Genomic DNA, 25,192 nt, shown 5'->3' on the forward strand with positions numbered 1-25,192 from the left:
ATATGTTTTGCAGGCCTATGGAAAGATGCTGAGTTTGCACTACAGAGTATGCATGTACAGGACAAGACTACCCTTGAAAGTTCTTAATATGCCTGGGGAATTAGAAGCAAAGGGGCAAAAAGGAAATGCCTCTAAAAAGGATTTTTCCTCTGTGTGTTTTGGACAACACAAATAGTGAGTACACAGCCTAAAGCAGCAGAAACTGTTGGACAAATCTCAGAAGTGGAGGGGAAGATTTGTTTTTCAATCCCTTCTGTTGATTTCCACTGGTGGGAATAAAGTTAAAACTAATCAGCCAACATGCAATGCTGATTTACTATTTCATATTTCATGTATGTGAGTAATGGCGGGCAGAGAAAGCTCAGAAAATCCAGCTCTTAGACAGGTTCAGTCACACTCTCGCTCCGCCTCCTCATCCATCAAACCACTGCGTGAAAGACACTGTGTTAGGCAGCAGCTACTGTAACTTATCACCAGCCCTGAAATAACATCAACATCACGATGAATGTCAGGATAACATTCGCTCCGGTATAAACAGAACAGCAGTGAATGGTCAAAGAGTGAGCATTATAGACCAAAGTACAGTTGGGATTGTGGAGCTGCTCCGTGTGAATCGCTTCATTCAAGCTGCTCTTGAATAGACCTGTTGTCTGATAGTCTGTTTCAAAGAGGAGATAGTGCAGTTTGCGGTTTTAATTAGTTACAAAAGCAACGAAACCACAAAGATAACTCTTTACTGTGGTATGCCGTCATTTGTTTATGGTCTGGTTTCACTTTTTTTTGTCTTACACAGAAGGCTTTGGAGAGTAGCCAAATCCAAAGCAGTTTGAGATGGGAGTCAAAGTCATGCTGCTTTAATATATGGACAGAATTCCACTAGACAACTGTGAACTATCTGAATTAATTCTGTATGTTCAAAACTCAGTTCCCAAAGTTAAAGGATCAGTTTGCATAAGTACAGTTAGTATCAAAATCACCATCAGCGGGTCAGAAAAATCCTAAATGTTTTGGTTTAAATCTATTAGTTGGTGGATGCTTTGTGATACAACTGTCCCTTGTTTTTCTTTTAGACACACAAAAGCAATAACCTTCTTCCAATTTATGCTAAAATTCTGGTAACATATACATGAGTCATCATCTTGGAAAGCAACCACACTCACTCACTCCAGGGTTCATTTCATATCCTGAACTCCTTCTGTCTCCACCGACCTGACGTTTCACAAGGATCAGATAACCTGGCATTTTTCTTGCAAGTTTATACATAAGAAGGAGCAATGTTTTTCAGGCAATTACTAATGTGAACCAGGGTCTCAGATGTGAGCTGAAAATTGCTTTAAGAGGAGCTCAGCTGTCTGGGATTTAATTCTTGAGGCTTTCGGGGAAACAGTCGCCTCCAGTGGGTAAAATAAAGCCACAGAGCACATGTGTGGGAGTCTAAGGAGTGCCTTCAGTCACACAAATCCTAAAATCTGAAAAGCCATAAAATTATTTTATTAAATTACTTAAAATATCAACATTGGGAAGGGGAAAAAAGGTCTATGAAAAACTTTTAAAAACTGTCAATCACATGCTGTGAAGGTGGGAAATATTTCTATTTAGATGTTTTGGACAAGACAGGACACTGATAGGCAGCACACGCCCGTGTATGTGTGTGTGTCTGTGCATTGCAGGCAGAGGGTGTGGCATCTATATTTACACTCTGTGGGACAACATCCCAGAATATCCCATAACCCAGGCAACTGGAGTCTTTCCACTACTGATAGGGACAGAGGCGAACAGTTGAGACAAATGTGGACTCTGCATTATCTGCGTGTGTGTGAAAGGGAGTGTGTGTAAAGCCATAATCATGTATAAAACCTGGATTTCCTTGAAAACTACACCTTCCTCCTCCTATAAACATTACTGAAACAGACTCCACTGTCCTGTGACTAGAGGCACAGAGGCCCAGACGTCTTGTCCATCCCACTTTTATAGCTGTTAGACTAATAACACATGCACTAGTGGACACTTTAATGACAGAAAGTGACAGAGACAAAGCTGCAGCTCTTTTATGGACGCTCGTATCATTTCATGCACTGAAAAACACATAAACAGGAGAGACTGAAAGAGGAGGAACAGGAGTATTTGTCGATGAAATGAACAAATCTGGTGCAACTTTGCTTTAAATGTATGAAGAAAAAAGAAAAAAAGCAAGAAATAGCAGGAGTCCCTTCATATTATCCATTCAATTATGCAAACCTAATGGAAAACACATTGTAAAAAACAAAGAACAAAGACATAAGGACAACAGCAGTGTCTTTGTGTGGCATTGTGAGTGCTGCTTGCTGCTGGCCTTAAACTGGAAATCACATAAAGTTGGGGGGGGGGGGGGGGGTGGCACAGTGCAATCTTTGTGCAGGCTATTTCATACACATACCTAAGGTCATTGAGCCCGGAGAGCACAGACAGAGAAAAAGGGAAAAAAAGAGAGACAGGCAGCAGAAATAGAGGTAGTTTGTGTACTAGTTCTCCCTGTTGCAAGCCAACTTAGAGGAACGCACAGAGCGATCAAGAAATAGCAGCCATTGTGTGCAGGAGGAGATGCTAACTTTGCAGAGCCTGGAGACAGAAGGAGACTGAATGAGAGAGTGTGGCGGCAGCAGTGGTAGTTTTACAGATATCCCTATCATTACATGGACAGGCTAAGTAAACAGAGAGAGAGAGGGATACAGCAGCACAATGTGGCAGTGACCCGACCCGTACCCACACTTTGCTACTTTTGGATCATTGCTTGTTTCATGTTGTAACAGACAACTCCGCGCACATGTCGCCATCACTGTAGGGGAGCAGTGTGGGTTTTTTTTTTTTTTTTGTACAGCGCTTCCCGCCACATCTACAGCTTCAGGACAAGTTTTAAGTCGGTAGAGAAGAGATTTGAAGAATTTTTATTCAGTTTATCCAGGAATCAGAATGTTTAGGGTCATTTAAAGCATGCAAGTTGAGGGAGTTTGGCTGTTTTGCAGCAGTGATATAAAGTAGGCCACTGCAGCAAGATAAGATGATGCATTTACAAAGCTGTGTGCTTTACCTCTTTATGTATTTGTTCATCTTAAACATATAACACATGTATTTCACATGTAGTTTCCCCCAGTCAAGCTTTAATTATAGCAGTAGAACTGTAAGCAGCTCTAAATCTATACATGTAACAGGAGGTTAGCTTAGCTTAGCATAACAAGGGGATTCTGCGGTTTAATTTGGTGGGTGTGTGTGTGTCTCTTGGCCAGTAACTTCCTGTCTTACCTTGAGACAGACTTGAAACAGGCAAACTTTTTTTTCCATCTCCAATTTTCATGTGTCATATTTCCTGCAAAGACAAAGAGAGTGGCAAAATGTCACACTAGTCTTTTAACTTTGTTAGCAGCATATAGTTACAGGATCACAAACTGATCTATTTTCTGTTTTCCTGTTTATGTGTGTGCTAAGACTATTATTCTTAATTTCCCTTGAGTGCTGCTACTGCAGTGACCCCATTTCTCCACAGGGGATCAATAACCTTTCATCCGATCTCAGCTAACTATCAATCAATTACCAGACCAGAAAAACCTCTTAATTATAGAGAGAAATGGAGTCTGTAGGATACATGAAGTCCAGCAGGAAGTCTGACTACAGCAAACTATACTTATTGCAACAAGCCCGTTGAAGTGCCCTGTATCGTGTTACATAACGCTCTAAGAATATTTTGTCTTTTGCTTCGCAGTGGCAGTATGAGAGCACATAGTATTTAACTGAGCAGAAAAGTGTGATGCAGTTCAGTTCATTTCACTGTGGTTCAGCTGTGCACCAGAGCCCGTCCTTGTTTCTGAGCTCATTAACATTTCAGAAACTATTTTAGCTTGAGCCAAATGCAAGTGCAATGAAAACAAGGTGTAGACAACTAAACTGCTTCAGAGTTCAAGATTAGTCCCAGACTTCATATTCAGACCAAGACACCATGTTAGGATAGACTGGATTTCAGAGCACGACACAACCATGTGTCATGTTGGACATTTACTGTATATAAAACTAACAGATCAAACACAGCCTCCTCTTTCTTTTTAGCTCCAAACCAAAGTCTTAGTTTACAAGAAATTGAGGTGCTTGATTCATGTTTCCAAAAAAAAAAACCCCAAAAAACATTTGGTATCTATCTTCATGTCAAAACAACATCTTTTCAGGCAAAACAGGTTGTGTATACAGAGGAATGAAGATGTACTGTACTCCGTCACGGCCATTCGCTTAAACAAAACACAAATGTCTCATCATTCCTTAGGGACACCGGAGTGTTTATGATCTGGCTTTTATCTGTATACCCTCCTTTTGCGGTGATTTTAAAGTCCTCTAAGCTAAGCCTGTTAAGCTGTGCCTCTCGGTTAAAGTCAGTTTAAATGAGAATGTTGACTAAAGCATAAAATACAAAGACATCAAACTGAATTATATTATACTATGAGACTGTATTTAGTTTGCATCTAAATAAATAATGGAGCAACATATTGTGCGATATTATTGGTAAACATAAATTTGTATATGTTGAGTTGAAGCAATTTGTTGGTCAACTGATTAATCGATTGTCGTACATGAATCATCAAACAGTTTTAATCAGTTGTTCCAGTCGTTTAATCAAATAAAAACACCATATGTGGTGACAGCTGGTGACAGAGCTGGTTTTCTCGGTTTCATATCATCGTGTGAACTGAATGTCTTCAGGTTTACGACTGTTGGTTGACGTCATCAAGACGCCAGCTCAGTCCTACATCTCAAGGACAGAGCTGGGACTCAAAGACGTCTACCTTCTATCAGTCAGAAACTGGGATATTATTATTTATACCCACTGAAAGTGTAATTAACACCAGTCCCTTCACTGTGTGGAGGTAAGAGAAAACACAGTAGGACATTATAATAGGTAGCTGCACAGTTAAAGTGCTAGCTTAGCTGCATAAGTGCACATAATAGCAGTGATGAAACACAGCAAAGTGCTACTTTGCTGTGATTTGTAGATTTGTAGTTTGACTCCACGACACTTCTAAATGGAATACTGCACTACTATTTGATTAAGGCTTTTCTGATCTTAAGTAAATTATGGATTACAAAATATTTTTGATGTAACTACTACCATCACGTCTAATGGAGAGCTTTGGGTGTATAGGTTAGTATCTGGCCTTGTCATGTTGCCCACAGCACAACCTGTAATTTGCATTTGTGTAAACTGTAAACAATGGGACAGAGAAAGATCTAGGACAGATAAAAATATACACATGTATCTTTAGTTCTGTGTGTGAAGGACGGTTAATCACTCATGACAAAAGTAGGAAGGAACACAGAACTGAATGAGCTACAGCTACTATATCTGACTACGTGAGCTGGATATACAAAGGCCAAATATAAGACAGTCAAGGGAACTGGGGTGGATGATGTACACTAAGCCTACGTCTCCTCTGAGTGATGTGAATGTCATTTGGGAAATTAACATGGGCTAAAAGGTTTCACTTTACGTACTCACCTGGCCTTTGTCACTGCAACAGCAGGTGCTCCTTATCTGTTTTCATGCCAAATGTCACTCTTCACGTCCGGTTTGTGATCTGGAAAACAGATCAACAGTCAGTACAGAAACAGGAAGAAGCGGAAAGCTCTATGAATGCATGTAAACCTCTGAACTTTGTGTATTAGAGGACAATTAGGGACATTTGTCCATTTGTTAATGTGGTGTAAAACATTGTGTTTTGTGTGAGAGAAGCACGAGTCTCAGGTTGTTTGCCATTTTCTAGTTTTCCTGTAGACACCTGCTTTTTTACAAAGTACCCAACTCCCTTTGATATCTCACTGACACATTTTGTTTCTTTTGAGTGTCATTATATATCCTCTTCACTTGTTTGGTCACCTTTTTACTCCTTACATTGACAGACAACTTCACCACAGTCTAAATGGCAACTCTCAGCCACATGTTGAGTGACTTGGTGTTAACTGACTTTGAAATGATGCACAGCTGTCGAACACACATGCTGCAGTCAAGCGTCTAATTACTTCTGAACCCAATTAGGGCATCTTGCACCAGTCCTTTTCATGTAGTAATGTTATTTCAAACTGAATGTGAAGAAACACAGAACAACAAAAACGTGCACTAGTCTAAATATGTCTCAATTGTAGATTATTTCATCCTCGGAACAGCTCTTGGTTTGGTACATGTACGAGAAAAGATTCAGGAGAAGAACTATACCTAGAAAGCAGCTTTGCTAAAATCACACATAACACACACATGCAGTAAAATGTATAAATACACACTCTTCTTTACGGTGTGGTTAGACCTTCTTCCTTCTTTATACCCCCAGTCTGTCATTGCTTTTGTCCGTCTATGTATCTCTGACAGACTGTTTGCACATGCACATTGCACATGTTCACACACACACACACACACACACACACACACACACACACACACACACACACACACACACACATCACATATAAAACCAGATGTCTGCTCTTCCTCCTCTTGTATGATGTGGAAAGCAGTTGCTGCCCACCCAGCTGTATCCATGGCAACAGTCCTGCGGCTGGTTGACAAGGGTGGGACAGTGACATCACTGGTCTCTTTCAGGATTGCCACAGAGATAGTAACACAGTCAGACGTGGAAGTAAAAGAAAAGGCGAAGAAAAAAAAACGTGAGAGGAGGGAGGGACAGCGTGAGGTCATGGCCTCATCGCACACACATAATATACACATCCAAAAGCCACATATCTGTATTCTGTAATAAGGAAAACCAGCAACTGAGGAAATATAAGGTTTATTATTAGATAATTTTGCAATTCTAGACTCTTTGATGTATATTTTCAATCTGCACACCTGTTCAGATATACGCTATTTATATTGTATGTTCTAGTATTTAAATAATGAACTACTTCCAGTGAACTTGAGGCATGCTCTAAAAGTTTCAGGGGCATCTAAAAAGCAGTTGCATCGTGTTACCTCTTCTCTTTCTGTGATCACGGTTTGGTCATGTTTCAGGCTCGATCACTAGAGGGTGCCAGACACAAGCATGACCCCTATGTTCATCCTTTCTCAACACCACAACAGGATTGGCACAATCAAAGACACACTTAATCTAATCCAGTGTATTAGTCCTTTAGGAAATACTACCTTTTTAAGTTTTACAAAGCTTTTGATGTACTGGATTTGTTGAAAGGTTTTGAATAAGTTTTAGGTTGTAGATTCTTCAGGACTCCTGGATTGGACTGGATGTTCAACTATTTTCCTTCCACACTTTGGTTCCTTCCTTCCTTTCATTAACAGTGACAGGTCATATTCTATGATAACACACTTTGTTCTAGTATTATAAGCAGCTGATAAGGATTTATGACCAATAGATGCTAACATGATGTTATATCCCGTCCAACATTTTCTCCATAAGATGCTACTCACAATACAGAACCTAAAGGAATAATGGAGCAGGACGAAATACCCGCATCCTCCTTTGGTCACAAATCTTGCATCTTTTCCATTAGGGCAAGACCCCATGCAGCTCACAGGAAGCACAAGTAAAATCCATTTCCCACCAGAAAGGGAAAAAAAGGAAATGAGACAGGGAGGAGCAGAGAAGAGTTAGACACATGAGAGGTAACGGGGTACAGATCTGCTGTGCTTAGAAAAGACATAGATGAAGGTAAAACAAGACACGACTGAGGAATCTTTAATCTACAACCCCACGGGCACAGTAACAGACAAACACTGTTTGTGTGTTAGCAGTCCATTCATCCCTTGTGGAGCAGTTTATACTACAACAGGGGAGTTTAAATAAAAGTGGATGATGCAACCCAGCTAGTAAGCTACAGTTGCTTCTTCCATCATGGACTGTCCAGCTGTCAGTTCCATCAGACGTTAGCACTGTCCAAACAGTTTGCTGATGGCTGAGATCCAGAGCCTGACCCCAGAGCAAGCACTTAAGGCGACAGTGGTAAGAAAAAACCTTGAGCAGAACCTGGCTCATATGGGTGACCCTCCTGCCGATGGCCGGGCTGGGTGAAAGGAGGAAAAGGAGGAAGATAGGACAATTGGGAATACAGAAGAGGAGGAGAAGGACATGCAGCATATAAAACATGATACAAACAGGGTTGGCAGTGGACAATGTTAGAGGGCCAGCATTCAGATTACAGAACAGTTAGTGGATACTGTGTGCTCAGCAGATTACAGTTATGATAGTAAACAGAGCACAGAAGCAAAAAGCTGTCTAATCTTGCTGCAAAATTTCTGTATAAGTGAGCTATAAAAGTGTTTCCCTGAAAATATTACTTCCATCTATCTACCCATCCATGGGCTATACAGAATACATGTAGAATATTTAACATACAATAGTACTGGTTTGAATGCAATCACTGAAATCATAAATGCCAATGATCACTTGGCTCTACCCATTCCTCTCACCCATCCTCCGCTTCCTACGCCTCCCACTCTGTCCTGACATTTCTTCCTCCTTTGTTTTTTTGTTTACAGGGACATTTAAATTTATCTCATGTCTAGAGTGGTCTACAAATAAATTTCAAGTAGTCCACTTAGATAAACTGATTGCACATTGTGGTGCAGTCCTTGCAGCTCAATCCAAGGTTGGGTAATTGTTTCTCATACCAACAAGGTTAGAGTTAAATTTAGGTGTACATTCCAGCATTACTGTATTTATAAATAGCCTTCTCTAACTATAGTCATTACACCTAGATCACAAAATAAACTCAGATAAAAAGAAAGAAAAAGAAAAGTTAGTCAAACTAGATTGCTGAAAGTGTAAGTGTAAACAGTATAAGAATCATGGTTGCCTTCAGGTTGACTTTCACCTGCTTAATGCCACCTATAGTATGCTACATAATGTATTTTTGCTACATAATATTTTTTCATTAAGCAGTTGAGTTGCTATCAAGTTCCAGTCCAACATGAACTTGATATGCCACATTATAATGGACAATACACTCTGATAAGGTGCTGGCTGTGTTCAGAATGGACAGTGGTTTTACAATAGCTGTCCAGCATGTTGCTATATTTGTTACAGTCATGCTGTAGAAAAAACTGTTGTTTTGAATACGAAGACCCTTGAATCGTCTGATTTCAAATAACACTGAACGACCCTGAACTGTGGCAATTATTCTGATCCAAACAATGGCTTACCAGCCTCGTGCTTTTGTTCAAATTTTCCGATGTAAACAATCTTTCACGTGTAAGTACTGTGTGATTACATTCAGCAAAGACAAACAGTGACAGATATAGCAAATAAAAGCTTTACTTCTTATGGCACACCAAAGAACTAGGGGTATCCACGAGTACACAAGGGTCCGCTAGTGTCATCTGAGGGTGTACGCAAGGTTCTGTGTGGTTCTGTATGACAAACTGTGACCAATACTACACTACAAGGGCACACACAGTTGATGCGAGGACTCCAAGCAGACTAGAAAGTAGTATATAAGAAGAACCAGTGCGTCTGTGGAGTCCACAGCTGTCCACATACACATCCACAAGGGAGCATAACTGAAGCCTAACCTCACAGCCAACACAATCCAATACACAACTTCTACTGTAATGTGCATACATAAAATTTTCCATTTGGCTAAGATGCCTGAGAACATTCATATCAATGAAGACGGGTACTTGGTCATCATAGTTATTAAAGCTTTGAAAACATGTATTTCTAATGCCACAGTAGAGTGTTGAGGTAGCTGTATAACATCCAAACATCACGCTGCTGAAGATGAACGTTAGCAGAAACACTGGCAGATGGTGATGTGACGAGTGTGAACTGTGTGGATTTGTTTAGTTAAACATCAGCGATCTGCACCAACAAATACAAAAACCAGATTACTGTTGATATTTTGGAAAATCCTCACAGTTGACGGTTGAACTGGGTCCATTCATACTTAAAACCTGTGCATTCATATTTCTCTAAAGGGGTTCAGATAAGATAGGACAGTGTGTACTGCTGCTTCTTCAAGCTGATCACTGTGGGAAGACCCACTGTTTACAGCATTGTCATGAACCATAATTTCTTTTATACACACATGTTCACACACACTGACGCACAAATTCTTTGTGTCCCAGGGGAACGTATTCTAGTGTTGTGAGCACTGGCAGTCAGTGAGGAAGCAACCCTGGTCCCCCTCCCTGACTGCTTCCTAGTATTGTTGTTACATCCATCTCTTAAATGTCCTCATGAGCATGAATGTGTGTGATCTTGTGTGTGTACACAGGTCTATTTTGGGGTACAGTTTTGGGTCTGGTTCTGATGTACTGAGACTGTCCCCAACAGGAAAAAAAAAGGATGGAATTTGTTGTGTGTTTCTCTTAGTGGCAAGGACAGAGGTAGCAAGACAATATAACATCACTGCAACATCACTCCTTTTCATAACCTTAGAAGACAGTTCTACAAATCACTTTGGAGGGGCACTGAAAAACCTAAAGAATTGTTCTATTTCTCTTTGGTAATTTGCATTAAACACAGCTCACTCATTATTCTGGACACTATTAAACTGTGGTGCTCAATAAACTACTACACTACATGCTCATGTTCCTGGTTAGATGGTTGTCCATGATCCCCCCCATCTATGTCTGGTCCTTTTAAGTTTAGAGCATCTGGATTGTATCCAGATCAGAATTATACACTTGAAGAGGCTGTTGTAAATACACCCAAGAGGCAGTGAGAATGGATTTAAATCTCATGGCCTGAACGAGGTAGCCTGAGGCATATTTTAACCAGATGACATATATACGTAAATGTTCCTGTTTCTGCAAGCAACATCCTAAAGCAGAAACATGTATGGAGGACATGCATTGTTGCACATCCAGTTACATTCATGTGTATTTTTACGTAAATAAATAACAAGAGGTTTTCAGAGTAGCTAACCGTAGATGTTTCTAATAAGTCTAAATGTGGTTAAATCTTATAGGGATGCAATCTCGAAACCTGCCCCCTCACACAAACGGATTTTTGCCCTTTCATCTGGTTTGGGTACGAGTTGATCCCTTAAAGTTTACCTTCAAGTTGTGTTATCAAAAACCACAGAGGACTATTTACTGTATAGGGAAACAATCTTCTTGATTCTGCCACTTTTCCAATGTCCTGACAGAGAGGGTGTTCTCTCCTACTCTTTTGTGTTTACAGGCTGGAGTCTGAAATCGGTGCACTTGAAAGTGAAGAGTCTCAGATCTCAGCCAAAGAGCAGGTTCTACGAGAACGGCTGAAAGAGACAGAGCGCTCGATAGAAGACCTGCAGAAGGTATATGAACATGAACTACACAGAACCTTGGACAGTTACAAACTGCTTTCTTTGAATGAAGTATGCTTATACTGAAATCACTCTGCTTTAACTAATTGGTACTGACATTTCTGCTATATATCAGCCCAGCCATCCTCTACAGGAGATTTTCAGTTCTCGTAATCTATATGAGTTTAATGTTTATTTATACTTCTTCTATATTAGTTGGAGCAAATAAAAAGCAGTGAAAATGACACTGAGCCTTGTATAGATCTCTTGCTGCTAATTAAAAACACAAGTGTGCTAGGTATAAATGAGAATAGGTGGCTTTGTGTTTATAAAACACAGCTGTTAAGTTTTAATTGCTTTGTAAAACAATTTAAACTTAACTCGACACTCATAGTGCTGCAGATGCTAAATGCTGCACTCCACTATGTCTCATATGGATTTTCTCCTGTCTCTCTTTCAGAGTCTGATGACCCAGGACGGAGGTATGAGCCATGACACACGCAGACACATGCATGCATGCACACACACACACACACACACACACAAGCACACACTAAAAATGCACATCGCACTGGGACGGTGTCCACCCCTGAGTTATTGTTGTTTCCTAGCAGTGGGGTCCCTCTGTCGCTCTATTTCTCTCTCTCTCCCTGTGTGTGTGTGTGTGTGTGTGTGTGTGTATGTGTGTGTGTGGTGTGTGTGTGTATAATAGTCTTGCTGAGGCAGGAGAGATGCAGGCCAGAGCATGCTCCTGAACCCCCAAACACACACTCAGCCATGCCCACAAACACACACATAGACATACATATACCTGCACACAAACACACACATGCACTGAAACGCACTCATACACACACCAACCCCGGCTCAGTGAGACTATTGAAGCTCACACACACACAAGGCCATGACTCTGCAGCCTGCAGTCGCTGGCTTTATCCCCCCCTATTCACCAAAAAGCCCTGTAAGCCCCTAAAGCTTTGTTCCTGACACCACACACACACAGCAGACACACAAAGCAGTAACAAATACACAAACACACACGCACACGCACACACACACACACACACACACACACACACACTTCTGCTGCATAAGCACTGAACCTCAGGGGTGCTAGAGTTGCCTGGACACAGAAATAGAGATGAGGAGAGTTGGATGGGGCGCGCGCGTGTGTGTGTATGTGTGTGGTTTTGTGTGTACGTGGAATAGGGGTGGGCAGGGTTACTCAGGGGTGTGGTTAGTTTCTCTGTTGGGGGGCTGGGCTATATGTGTGTGTGTGTGTGTTTTTTGTGTCAGGGTGTGGTTACACATGACTGAGGTGTGTGTATGTGTGCGTACCCAGCGTGCGTGTGTCTGTATCAGCATGTAGCTGATGTTAGAGTGTGTGTGTGTGTCTCTCCCACTCGGCCTCTAACGTCCCTCTGACCATGTGTCATTTCCCCTCCTGTGCTCCTGCTCACTAGATGCCACCTGCTGCATGTCCACCCCCCTCTCGGATTGCACGGACCCCGATCCCGACCACCTTGTCCTGGCCACGCATCCCCGGACACCTGCCTCTGGAGAGCACGCCATACCAAGACCTGGTAAGACAGAGGGAGGGTGAGGGAGGGCAGAGAAGAGAGAGGGAGGGAGGGAGGGAGGAAGGGAGGACGGGAAGGTTTTGGGCTGCAGCCAAGTGGGATTATAACCAGGACAAACGCACACGCACGTGGAGAGCGGACAGGCACAGATACGCACACGTTTGCACAAATTCAGTTACACAGTTAGCATGACATATACTGAACCACTGTGTACTGAAAGCACATGGACATGAGGCACAGGGATCATTGTCCACTGTCTTGAAGTTCACGTTAGTAATAACTTTTGATCAAATCACAATTTATGTTGTAAAATTAAAAATCATTAATCAATTTATATATTTATTTATTTTCAGAAAATGGACATAGATTTACTGGTATTAGTATCAGTATTGCAATTACTATTAATAAGTATTAGTACTTCTTCAATTAAAGCTTCACTTAAAGTAATAGTTTAGGAAGTAGCAGTATCATTAATGATGTGTAGTGAAATCAGTATTATTAGTATTAACTACTTTTAGCCTCCATAATGAGATGAATATATCTTTTTGTTTTTATTTTATGCTACTTTTACTATAGCATGCTAGTACATTCTACTACTAAGCTGTATTGCTGCATTCTCTTTATTATTATTCATTATAATTTTGGTGTTAATGGGTTTAGGATTAGTAATAATTTTACTCTAGATATTTGTGTTCTAGTCTTTATTCTTAGTTACATAAACACCTGAACACTTGTTCTTATTTGTTGAAAGAAAAATCAAAAAGCTTTGATAGTAAAAGGCATGTGTATAGTTCACTATCTTTGTTTCTTTGTATTTAGTGCTGCTGACTTTGCACTGGGGAACAGCTCTACAAAAATAAAAGCTCAGCTTTTGGGGCAGTTAGACAGTTGTACTTATGACTAATGTGCAGGAAGTTAATGATTTCACATCAAAAGATGTGTGTAAGAACAAAACTAACACTTCACCTTTCAGTTCTTGGGTAATAAAAAAACACTTTTACAGATTGGATCATGATTAACTGAACTTTAAGAAAATTCAGTCTGTTTTCAAAATTTTATGTTCAGTAGTATAAGTGTTTTAGTGTAGAGCAATCTTAAGCAACTTAAGAGCAAACAATACCCATAGCTGACTAGAATTACAATCTATACTTGTCCTCAGTATGTTCAGGCATGGTGAGTTTAAGTTATAACTAAGACATTATTTTCTAGTTCATTCACCTGCACCTGTGGTCTGCATTTCTCAATAATAAAGTGAGGGTAACATTTTCTGTTGTGCTAATTTGATTAATAGCAGTTTGAAAAAGAAACTCGTTCTGCAAGTATCAGTTTTTCAGAGAAGTGTCCACGTCCTCACGCTTCACTCCCTCCACCTTTTCTTCCCAACACCCCTCACCCCCTCCACTGGACCCTCCCCAACCCTTCACTCTTCCTTCACCCCTTCTCCCTTCTGCATCAACCCCTCCCTCCTCCCTGTCTCTCCTCCCATTCACTCCCTCCCTTCCCCTCCTAACAGCAATGTTTGCCATGGAGATCAACGTGCAGCATGACCCGCAGACCGGCGAGCAGCGCATCCTGTCAGCCAACCGCGTGAGCCCATTGGATGCTGCATCGCGTGGCATCAAAGTTTATGACGATGGCAAAAAAGTGGTCTACGAGGTCACTTCCTCCGGGGGGGTGTCCACTACCAGTATGGAGAATGGTTGGAGCTCCGCGCAGGTTGACCAACTGATCCAGCGCGCTGCCAGACCTGTCGTACGAGGAGATGGAGGGAGGGGTCAGGTGACAGTGACCTCAGCTGCTCCACAGGCCTACGTTTCCCCAGCAGATGTTGATGATCTGTCCCCACCCTCCTGCGCCCCACCATCCATCCCTTCCAGCCCGCCAGCCCAGGTCACCCTCCAGAGGGAGACCCGGCTGGGGATGATGCCCCCATCTGCTCCTGTCACAACCCAGCCTGGATCCTCAGTCCACCCGGGCAACGAGATCACCTCCCCCCCTCAAGCCAGTGCAGAGCACCCAGTCACCATGGTGTTCCTTGGCTACCAGGACGTTGACGACATGAGCGAGAGCAGGCGGCTGCTAGGCTTTGACGGCGCCGTGAAGGCCGAGGTGGTTCTGATTGATGAAGACGATGAGAAATCGCTGAGGGAGAAGACGGTCACTGACCTATCTGTCATCGACGGCACAGCGGCTGACCTCGTATCCGGGCGGCCGGCCACATCTGAGGCCGCCAGCACGGAACTGTCTTCTGACGGCCGTGAGCCTGACAGCGCCTCCTCGCCCCCCGCGAATCCTGACGCCAACACGGCCCCCCCACCCGGCCTCACCCCCGCCACAGGTACAGACAAGAGGAAACGCTGCGAGTGCTGCATCCTCATGTGACTGAATCTTCTCCCTCTTCCACCCTTTTATTATTACCCACAACACCCCTCTCTTCTCCTCTGTCTCTGGATGGTTACTAACAGAAGCCCTGCCTTCCTCCTCCTCCTCTGGACTCTGATCGGCTGGCACAAACACACACACACACACACGCTCTTGTCTGACCTTTGACTTTTCACTCAGTCACATTATCACCTCTAGATCTCTGCTCTTTCGTTGCCCACCCTGTCAACATGGAGGCTCTGCCTTCCCACCTCCCTTCTCCTCCATCAACACATTATATTTCATAAATTCAAATCGACATCATTATGCAGGAATTAAGCTGTTGTCGTGCTGCTATATTTATGGTGAAACCAGACAGACAGATGGAGAAATTTGGTGTTTCTTATCAAGCAGCTTAAACCAGGTTAATTAAACCTCCTCTCAGTGGTCAGTAAGACTTTATGGACAATCAGTCCCATGGCCATGCTGTCTAACCAAACAGTACGTTTGGCTCTAAGGACAATCAACCAGATCACCGCCTTGAAAAAGCCACTTTATAAAACATTCAAAAAGACAGACGCAGTCTCAGTTTTTTTTTGGTTAATTTCTCTACTCAGTCACTTTCCGCTTCCCTTTCTGTCAACCCTCTGCTCAACAGATTCTCCCCCGTCATATCCTAACACACACATATACAGACATCCCACACCCAACCTACAAACTCAAACAAACCACAACCCCCCTCTTCTTTATACAGACTCTCTCTGACCAGGGCGGAGAGGAGGATACTTGTTGCCTTGGTTTCTTTATGTGCCTCTTCACTCTTCCACATTGGTAGTCCTAACAAAGGTTAGAGATATTTAGAAGTTTCTATTAGGCTTTTATTTTCAGTTTGCTGTTGTTATCTGAATATCTTCTTTTCATTTGAAACTTAAAAGGCCATTGAGTTGTTGGGACGCCTGTTTCTGTGGGAAACTGAGGTTTTTGACACTGTAGTTTGTAGAAACAGGACTCTCTCCCTCTTTCTCTCTCTCTCTCTCTCTCCCTCTTTCTCTCTCTCTCTCTCTCTCTGACGTTTTCTCCCTTAACTCCAGCTATTCCACTGCTGAGGTCATTTCCTCCTATTCTAGTACTTCCTAACTCAGCAGCCAATAAGAAGCCGTGGAACACCTTTTTGGCAGCCAGTACGATCTATACAGCCAACTTTTCCAGTGTGTCTAAAGGCTATAGAGCACAGGAAGCCAACGGCAGCTTAATGAGTACACTCTGACAGCGAGGGAACACACATTTCCAGCTATGAAAACAAACATGGGTTACCAATACCAGCCCAGGCACAGAGATGTGAATAATGAACATTAACGAGCACTACCAGATTACTAAATGACAACTATGACAGCTGTGCTCATATGAGCTTTTAGACAAAGATTATGTGCAATTCTTGTTCATCTTTTCGTCCATTAAATTCACTTCATTGCTGCAGAAGGCCACCAGAGATCCATTACACTATTTAGGACTCAAAGAGACTGAAAACACTGCCAGCTCTTGCTACAGTCACCAGCCAGGCCCTCGTTTACAAGGGTGCTACAAATAATGTGGCCTGGGTGTCATTACAACATCATGTATATTACACTGCAGGTCATTTTCTGGGCTGGTTTTCAGAAAAGCTCTCAAAAGCAGTAATCACCCTCATTCTGTGGAATGATAATGGATGCTCTGGAAAGATTTTTGCTTCATTTCAAGTGTCTTTGATGTTACACGGAATAGAAAGGATGGTGAAGCTCGAAATGCATCTGGTGAATTGATTTTTGGAGAGTTAGCGACTACACTTTGCCACTGTACGGTACAGAGAGGTTCCTGTTGTAAGAGTGAGCTCAATAAAGTTCTGTGGGCCCGATATGTGATTGAAGAAGACGTTGGCGCATTCACAAAGATGTTAGAGAGGCTCTGCAGACTAGAGAACATGATATCTTTTCACTTAACATCTATACTGTGTACTAACACTGGTAATAGTAAGAATGAAAGACAGAAACAATAATCCTTGGCACCAAACAGCACATTGCCAGCAACGAATGGTTCTTTCCTAACATGGCTCTGTGCACAGCTGCACAATCTCACCTCTAAACTTTCCTGTCTGTGCACAACTGTTGGTCGGCCTTCAGACTTACAAGCTTTAGTGTGACTGGCCACTGCTGCTGAGAGTCAGTCCAGCTGGCTGTGTGATGGGCCACCACCAGGCCCACCTGGGTCTGATTTCCTGTGTAGATAAAGAATGTAAATATACTCTATATTCTATTTAGTGACGATTTTATTTTCCACATCTGTATAGAGATCTAGAGATAATCCTGATTATACTGGGTATCAGACATGGTTCTGATATCCCACAATGCCATATGACAACTGTATGAGTGCACAAACGAGAGCTTTGTATATTTTCATTCTCTGACTTCACCGCTTTGCTGTGTCTAATCTCACAATTAACCCCATCCCATCCACCCCAACCACCCACCCCAACCACCACCCTGACCATCATCAACTTCTCTAAACTCTACTCTCATTCCTGGAAGTGTTAGGGTTGCCCTTGAAGGCATTTGAGGATCTCAGAAACATTGTGAAGAGACAGCATCTTAATTAACCATTCTGATGGATTTGCACGGGAGCCCATTAAATACAAATCATGTTCATTTTACACTTTTGCTGACTGTTCACCTATAGCATGTCCCTGGGCAGGCTCTGGTGTCCATTCAATTATGGAAAGACTTCATTTTACTTGCAATTTGTTTGAGATAGGTAAACAACCAGAAGAATCCATTACATTTTTTTAACAAAGGTACTGTAGCTTACTGCTAAATGATGTTGCCACAAACTACAAACTTGTTGGAGTGTTCGTAAGACATCTAAAAGATGACATTCACCTGAAGAATAATGAAAAACACAACTAAATTCATACTCTCCTTTTTTTTTACCATGTCTATGTTTGCACATAGTTTGTTCTCTTTGTTCAATTATTCCGAAACAGATCTCATGAAAAAAAAAAAAAAAACACAGAGATGGCTGCTCCACACAGTGTGACACAGTTATTTTCCCTTATTAAGCTAATTTGCAGCAAACAGGCTGAAGGTTCACGTAGGCTGAGGACAATTACCGATGTTGTCCTGTTCTGTGACCCAGTTAAGCTCAAACATATTTATTGCATGATTGTTTGACTATGCAGAGAGAGTATTCTGGAAAGTGCAGTTAGTTTCCCCAAGCTGTGACGCACACACATAAAGTGCAATGAGCAAAGGAGCACTTACTGTATGTACTAAAATAAATAATAAATAACAGTCTCAAATAACAATCTCTAAAAAAAAATTAAAAAAGAGGAAAAGAGTAAGGCTGAGTTCAAGTTCATGGAGCCTGACCAATCCAGTTTGCTTGTTTGGGTTTTTGTGTGTGTGTGTGTGTGTGTGTGTGTGTGTGTGTGTGTGTGTGTGTGTGTGTGTGTGTGTGTGTGTGTGTGTTTGATGTAATGCCAGGAGCTGCAGGAGAATGACAGTCTTGTTGAGTTTACCAGCCCCACTGCCACGCCTGCAGTACTCCTCTGACTGTGTAGGGGTCTCTCTCTTTCTCTTTGTCTGCCTGCCTTCACGGTTGTATGGACTGTTAAAACAAAAAGGAGCCATTTTCTATTGTTCACACTTTTCTCTCTCTCTTTCTCTTCTTTCTATGATTATGACAGCTCACTCTGTTGCATTCTCTCCCTCTCTCTTTCTTTCTCTCTCTCTCTCTGATGTCTGTATCCTCTCTCTATCTTTGGTCAATAAAGCTGAGTTTCTCCAGTGCCCCCCTGCTGTCTCTTGCTTGTTGTTCTTTCCACCTGTCTCTAACATTCACTTTTTCATTGGCTGCTGACAAAGACGATCACAAGCTATCCTTACTGCATCCCTATCTGTTATACTACCCACTGCCACTAACAAGAACACACATGGAGACACACACACATTTTACACACAAATTTAAGTGAGTGTTTTCAATAGCCACAACCAGCTTTTACATGCATCTTTACTAAAAGGATGTCAGGGGCAAAGAAAGGCTCAACCTAATATTTTATAGACCTGTTTAACTTCCAACTGAGACAGGTTTTACATGTATGCAGAGTGCTATGCTTCATAGGTTCATTTACTCAGTTTCACATCCAAAAAACACAAGATTAAAACCAAACATGGTTGGTTAAAGTAATCAATCACCGTGACTGCGAAGGAAAGGGAAGTCATGTTTTGCAAATTGGCACCACAAACACACAAATCAAAGTCAGGACGCACAACTTTTCTCTCATGCAGCACAGTGTGTTCATAATATTCATAATATTTCATAATATTTACTATATGTAAATAGCGCATAATTCAATACAAGTTTGAAAACCAGCTAAACAAAACATTAGTGAAGTGCATAAAATGTGCCAAAAGAAACCAAGAAATATTCTTAATTACTATTATCCTTTTTATTGCTATTGTTAAAATTTCAAATCATAAATTTAGATACACAGGTATCCAAATTCATGATTTAATTTATGGGTCAAAATGGGTAAACTGCCACAAGGCATCGGCCTGCTCTTACTGGAAATATTAAAGACGAGAATAAAGGATGGCTGTACAGTGAGGAGGACGCAGTGCAAATTACGCTCATAAAAAATCACTCTAATATTGCTGCAATATTCCTGTAGGGACTCATATACTGCGTCTGTGGCATCTAATGAATTTACACAAAGCAAAAAATTCTGAGTAAGCATGACCACAACATGGTAATGGCTGTAAGCGAGGGAAACAGGAAGGTAGGGGGGCATCTGGTGTTGAAGGGAGTAAAGCATGCAGAAAGGTGGATAAATAGTATCTACGGTAGATTAATAGATAGTTGGATCAATCTAGACAGTCCTAAGTCATTGTTTTGCTGAAACCCTGAGGCGCCCCCTTGGTGTCAATAGTGGGTACTGCATGAAATCACTTCACCTGCATTGTCACTGCATGCTCAGTCATCTAACTTTAACACTCTAACACTAACACTGATTTAAACAAATTTAAAACACACACTGCAAGAAAATGGAACTGGACACAGTTTTGTTCAGGAACAGGACACACATGATAAATAATGTATATTAAAAAGCAGTCATAGAGATCCCAATCTAACAGTTGTATTATGTCCTTTCCTTTGGTAATGTGTGCCTATCTTGGATGAAAGACTGGGTGTTATTGTTCCTGTGTAAAACACACATGATCTGGGGAGGGCAGCCACACAGACGTGACACACATTTCCCCAGATGACATAATACTAGGTGATAAATTACTGTATTAGAGATGTCTTGACAATGAGCATGTGAAAACAGGATTTGCATTTAGGCCACGCACACACACACTCCCAGAACACAGGATGGGTGTGTTTTCCGTGATAATAACCACTAATTGGTTTATCTTTAGATGATAGCAGCGTCTTAAACAGAAACCATGACTGCAGATGTAATTATTACACACTCACACACACACATGACAGGGTGATAATTTGCTATCAAGGGTGGAAAACGTGTTTCACTATGAGCGTGCATCATAGCATATGGGTTTCTTGTACAGTCTCATCTGTACTGATAAAGTGTAGTTTTCAGAATCTGAACAGAATAATAAAATGACTTCATGGTCTGGTAAGATTGCACATGATTTACCAGGACAGAGTTGAAGCAGGAATTAAGAATTAAACATCTCTTTGAGGCAATAAATGAATATGCAACAGAAAAGTCAGCTGAATTATTAGATGTACAGTGATCCTGAATTATGACATATACTATGCAACATGGGAGTCAAGTCTCATTTTCCCAGCATCCTAGGAGTGGGTTTAATACACTACTACCACTGCTAATGCTACTAATACTGCCAGTACTATCAGACATGTACTGGTCCTTCTGCCATTACTTCTGCTATCTGTGCTACCTGCTGTGACTGACAGTTTAGCAGCACAGAAGTAGGTGCAGTATATTAATAATGCCATTAGAACTGGCACTAATGTTAGTGCCAGAGTAGTTGTAGCAGTAGTAGTAAGAGGAGGAGCTGTGGCAGCAACAGTAGTAGTAGCTGAAGTACTGACAGAGGCTAGTAAAAGCAGTAGTAGTTACAGTAGACTAACTAATCTGTTCTAACAGATTCATGTCAATGTTTTCCGCTCCGACAGCAGTGCTGTTACCTCAGCTGCAGTGAGTGTAGGTGAACTTGACTCCACAAGGAAAAACTGGGTCAGTGAAACGGCTAAGAATAAGATTAAAATACAGCCAGAGTGCAGAGAAGACTAAAGATTTATTGCCTGTGCCATGAACATACAAACGCTCCTTTTGGAATTAAAGAGACAAGACAGCATGATGATAACTGACTCGGAGAATTATAGATTTACAGATTCAGAATCCACCACCAAGGCATATGTGCAGGCTGTGCAAAAATATGGATCACTAGCTTAATCTACCATTTTTACTTTTACATTTAGGTCATATTCACATGTCTGATGCATGTTTAGCAGCATTAGCTTTTCACAGTGTCAGATTTGCACATGGAAGACAGATGGATTTTCATGTTGTTTTCACTTCATTTGCAGGATTACATATTCCAGTCTGCTGGGGCATAGAAACTCCTTTCAACACCAGATAACAAGCCAGAGAAGGCTATTTTTTCTTATTTCATAAAAAAAAAAAAACACACAATGTTTTGCTTGATAGAGACAGAACATTAATGTTTTCCATAAAGGAAGGCAGTGCCATGAATCACATATAGGTCACCCACAGATACAAATTACTATGAAAGATGATGATGATTAACAAAAGGAAACAATGGTAACAATAACTCAAATTTTGTTTTATCACAGGCTATAGCCAAACACCAGAGGTTGCCGTGACAACAGCAAATGGATATCAAGCTCCCATTCTAACCAGACATCCTCACACTGCCATGGTGAGTAAAGCGTATGTGTGTGACTGTGTTTTTACGTGTATCTACGGGTGCAATGACTCAAATCCAAAACTAAAAGTCCCAAAGTCACAAATATGGACTATTGTGACATCAAAAAAGTAAGGGAGTACACCATGGCGATGTCTGCCAGGAAACCTTTCATGATGCAGTTATAAAATTGGACTATCTGTTCACCTTTTGCAGGATATTACAGGCTTCCAAGCTGCAATTTCCATTACCCATTTTTTGAGCTACAGCTCACTGAAAAATGGTGTCTGTACAATACGTGTCGTGTGTTCCTGTTTGTGTGTGTGTGTGTGTCAGATTGGTCTGTTTTTCCTTTCAGGTTTCTTACCAATTTTCTTTTACTTTAATGCGAAAAGCAGAGTTCAGAAAAGATGTGAAGGACAAATCATGGGAAGAACAAGACAACCACAGTGCTAAGAGCATGTGGACAAGCTAAGAGCGGGAGTTCTTCTTAACTGGATAAATCTTTGTGATACATGGTTTTGATGTGCTTTCATGTAGGCTGTTGTCTATGGGCATGTAGGGAATGGCTTTCAGTCGCATTGTTTCCTTTCTACAGGTGCATAGTTGTGTTCAGATGTCCCACTACAGTGTTTCCATAATATGTGTGTAGGTGCCCACTGTAAATTCATGGTACTCAGTAAATTTAATATGACCTTATTGTACTCTTTGGCATTTATATCCACTGTTGTATCATTTCTAAAAGGAGCATATGATGAGTCTGCGGCACTACACAGTACATTTACAGTGACCTTACTGCACTTCTGGGCATTTTAATCCACTATGGTAGCTTATCAATTTGATACAGTACTTTAATATTCCTACAGGGAGCTAGATCTGTTCTTTCACTGTAGTGAGTTCCAAGTTTATGGCGACTATAATATTTTGTGTATCTCGATCTAGGATTTCCCAAACATTTTATGGAGTAGAGAAGTGTTCAGAAGATTTATTTAAGTAAAAGTAGGCCAGCTCACCACTGCATGGTTAAATGATGCATTACATTACATGAACAGACAACACTACATCAGATTTTGTTAATTGATATTTTCTGTACATAAACTCTGAATCAGTGAATTAGAAATAAGATGAGGTAGAAACTATAATATTTCCCTCTAAGTTTAAATTTAGTATTGTGCTTTCACAAAGCTAGGGGCTTATGAGAGACAGACTGAAAAAAAAATAATGGTCAAAACCAAAGCAGCAGAGGCCGAAATATTCTCACTTTCAGCCCCCAGTGTGAGCCAGACCCACCCCAAGAATAGTGGATCCCACACTTCTCATGACTTAAGTCTTTCATTGGAAACACCCTGCCTTACAGTGGCCTACGATTTAAACTCCACACACCACAAGGTTGATAACCAAACAGGCTTTTGTAAGAGATTTCTAGAAATCAGAAATTTCAGATAACACAGATGACGTCATCACAGGCCGACAACATAACAGGCCTGCGTGTGTTTTCACTGGTTTTATATCACTGCTCATGACCAAAGTGAACAAAGTTTATGTTTGTAGGTTGCTGGGTGTAGTGGTGCTGAACAAAGTGGCCCTAAGTAAACCTTAAACCGTACTTAAGTACGGTACTTGAGTAAATGCAGACTGGTTTACTTACTTACCATGGTCGCCTGTTCTGGAGTGTTCTGAGTTTGCTTTTGTTCCTCTGAAAACGCCACCTGAGCACATTTGAGAGCGGGGTGGGGGGGGGGTCAGAGCTGGAGGTGGACAGACACAGGGGTGGGGAGACAGAGAGGTGGGGTTCAGAAGCCGGACCGGGGCGGGTGGGGGTTGCTGGCAGGGCTGCAGTTAGATTGTTTAGCAGCTGAATAAATGAATGAAAGGCAGTACGGAGGTAACCTGATCCGCGCGGGTCGGCTTCATTGTGCTTGGCTGCTGCAGCTCGCGCTGGCGGCTCGCTCTCTGATTGTCTCTGGAACGGGACAGAAAAGACTCCCGGGACCTCGCGAGCCCTGCATTATTCAGCGCGCGTGCCTAGAAAAAAAAAGAGAGAGAGAGAGGAGAGAGAGAGGAGAGAGAAGGGGCAGAGGAAGAGGAGGAGGAAAAGGAGGAGGAGGGGGGAAGCGCCGGTTGGAAAAGCTGGCGCGTAAAGGGAGCTCAATGTCATCCCAGTCAGAGGCTGCAGTCACCGTTATTACCACACCGGCATCCGTTCCGTTACCTCCGTTTGTTTTAGCTAACGTCCCACCGGCCGGCTGTGCGGCAGCTGCTAGAGAAACGTCTGTTTGTTTTTTATTGCGAGGTGCCCGTTGAAGAAGAAGAAGAAGAAGGCATCAAAGGAAAAAAAACGTAAAGAAGAAAAAGAAGTAGCGGTCAGCAGGTCGGTTACGCCTCCGCCGTTAAAAAACTAATCCCGGTTATTAGCTGGGATAATTAGTCGGTCGTAAGGAGCTCTGAGGGATTTACACACACAGGGGTAGATTGGATTACAAACAAAAGTACTGCGGAAAAAAAATTAAAGCCATGTATTTCAACCAAAGTTAACACGGGGAGAGAAAACTCATAGGAGGGGATATTCAGTGAAAGTGTAGCCCTGGGTGGAGGGTTTGTGTGTCAGTTCACGGAGCTTTATTTGCATGTTGAGTGTGCTGTTAGTTATGTGTTTGCTTCTTTGTATGTGAATGTGTTGTGGTTAATAGAAACAGAGCATGTAATTACACTGATTGGCTTTAAAGTGGGGAGGACACAGGATACTGCACCCTCCTCTCCAGAGAGAGAGAGGGAGAGAGACATCCAAAGGAGGTCAGTGGACCAGACTGCATGCTGCAGTAGTCTCTATTTCTCTCTCTGTCTCTTGGTGCTCCTCCTCCTCCTCTGCATCACTTTAACCTAGATATAGGAATGACCTTAACCTGGTTGTCATCATCCACATGCTGAATGACTTGGCAGAGCCAGAGAGACAGCCTTGTTGTTGCCTGCACTTGCTATATTCTGCACCAAAAAGCATTATACTGCTGTTTTTTGCTGTTGTCCTCACACTGATTTTCCCCAGACTAGTTAGTCTGGGTA

At 41.8% G+C, this 25,192-nt stretch overlaps 1 protein-coding gene across 2 annotated transcripts in view; it reads left to right on the plus strand.

Moving 5' to 3' along the window:
* The window catches only part of LOC121195890 (A-kinase anchor protein 2), a 77,535-nt gene that overhangs the window by 24,997 nt on the left and 27,346 nt on the right, over positions 1–25,192 (plus strand). The window contains exons 4-8 of one of the 2 annotated variants that reach the window (XM_041059597.1): positions 11,148–11,262; positions 11,711–11,732; positions 12,714–12,833; positions 14,344–15,168; positions 22,062–22,147. In XM_041059597.1, the coding sequence (XP_040915531.1) occupies positions 11,148–11,262; positions 11,711–11,732; positions 12,714–12,833; positions 14,344–15,168; positions 22,062–22,147 (1,168 nt within the window). The remainder of the gene's footprint in view (positions 1–11,147; positions 11,263–11,710; positions 11,733–12,713; positions 12,834–14,343; positions 15,169–22,061; positions 22,148–25,192) is intronic. The other variant, XM_041059598.1, reaches the window with a different exon arrangement.

The sequence above is a fragment of the Toxotes jaculatrix genome, chromosome 16 (assembly GCF_017976425.1).
Source record: "Toxotes jaculatrix isolate fToxJac2 chromosome 16, fToxJac2.pri, whole genome shotgun sequence".
Lineage (NCBI taxonomy): Eukaryota > Metazoa > Chordata > Actinopteri > Toxotidae > Toxotes > Toxotes jaculatrix.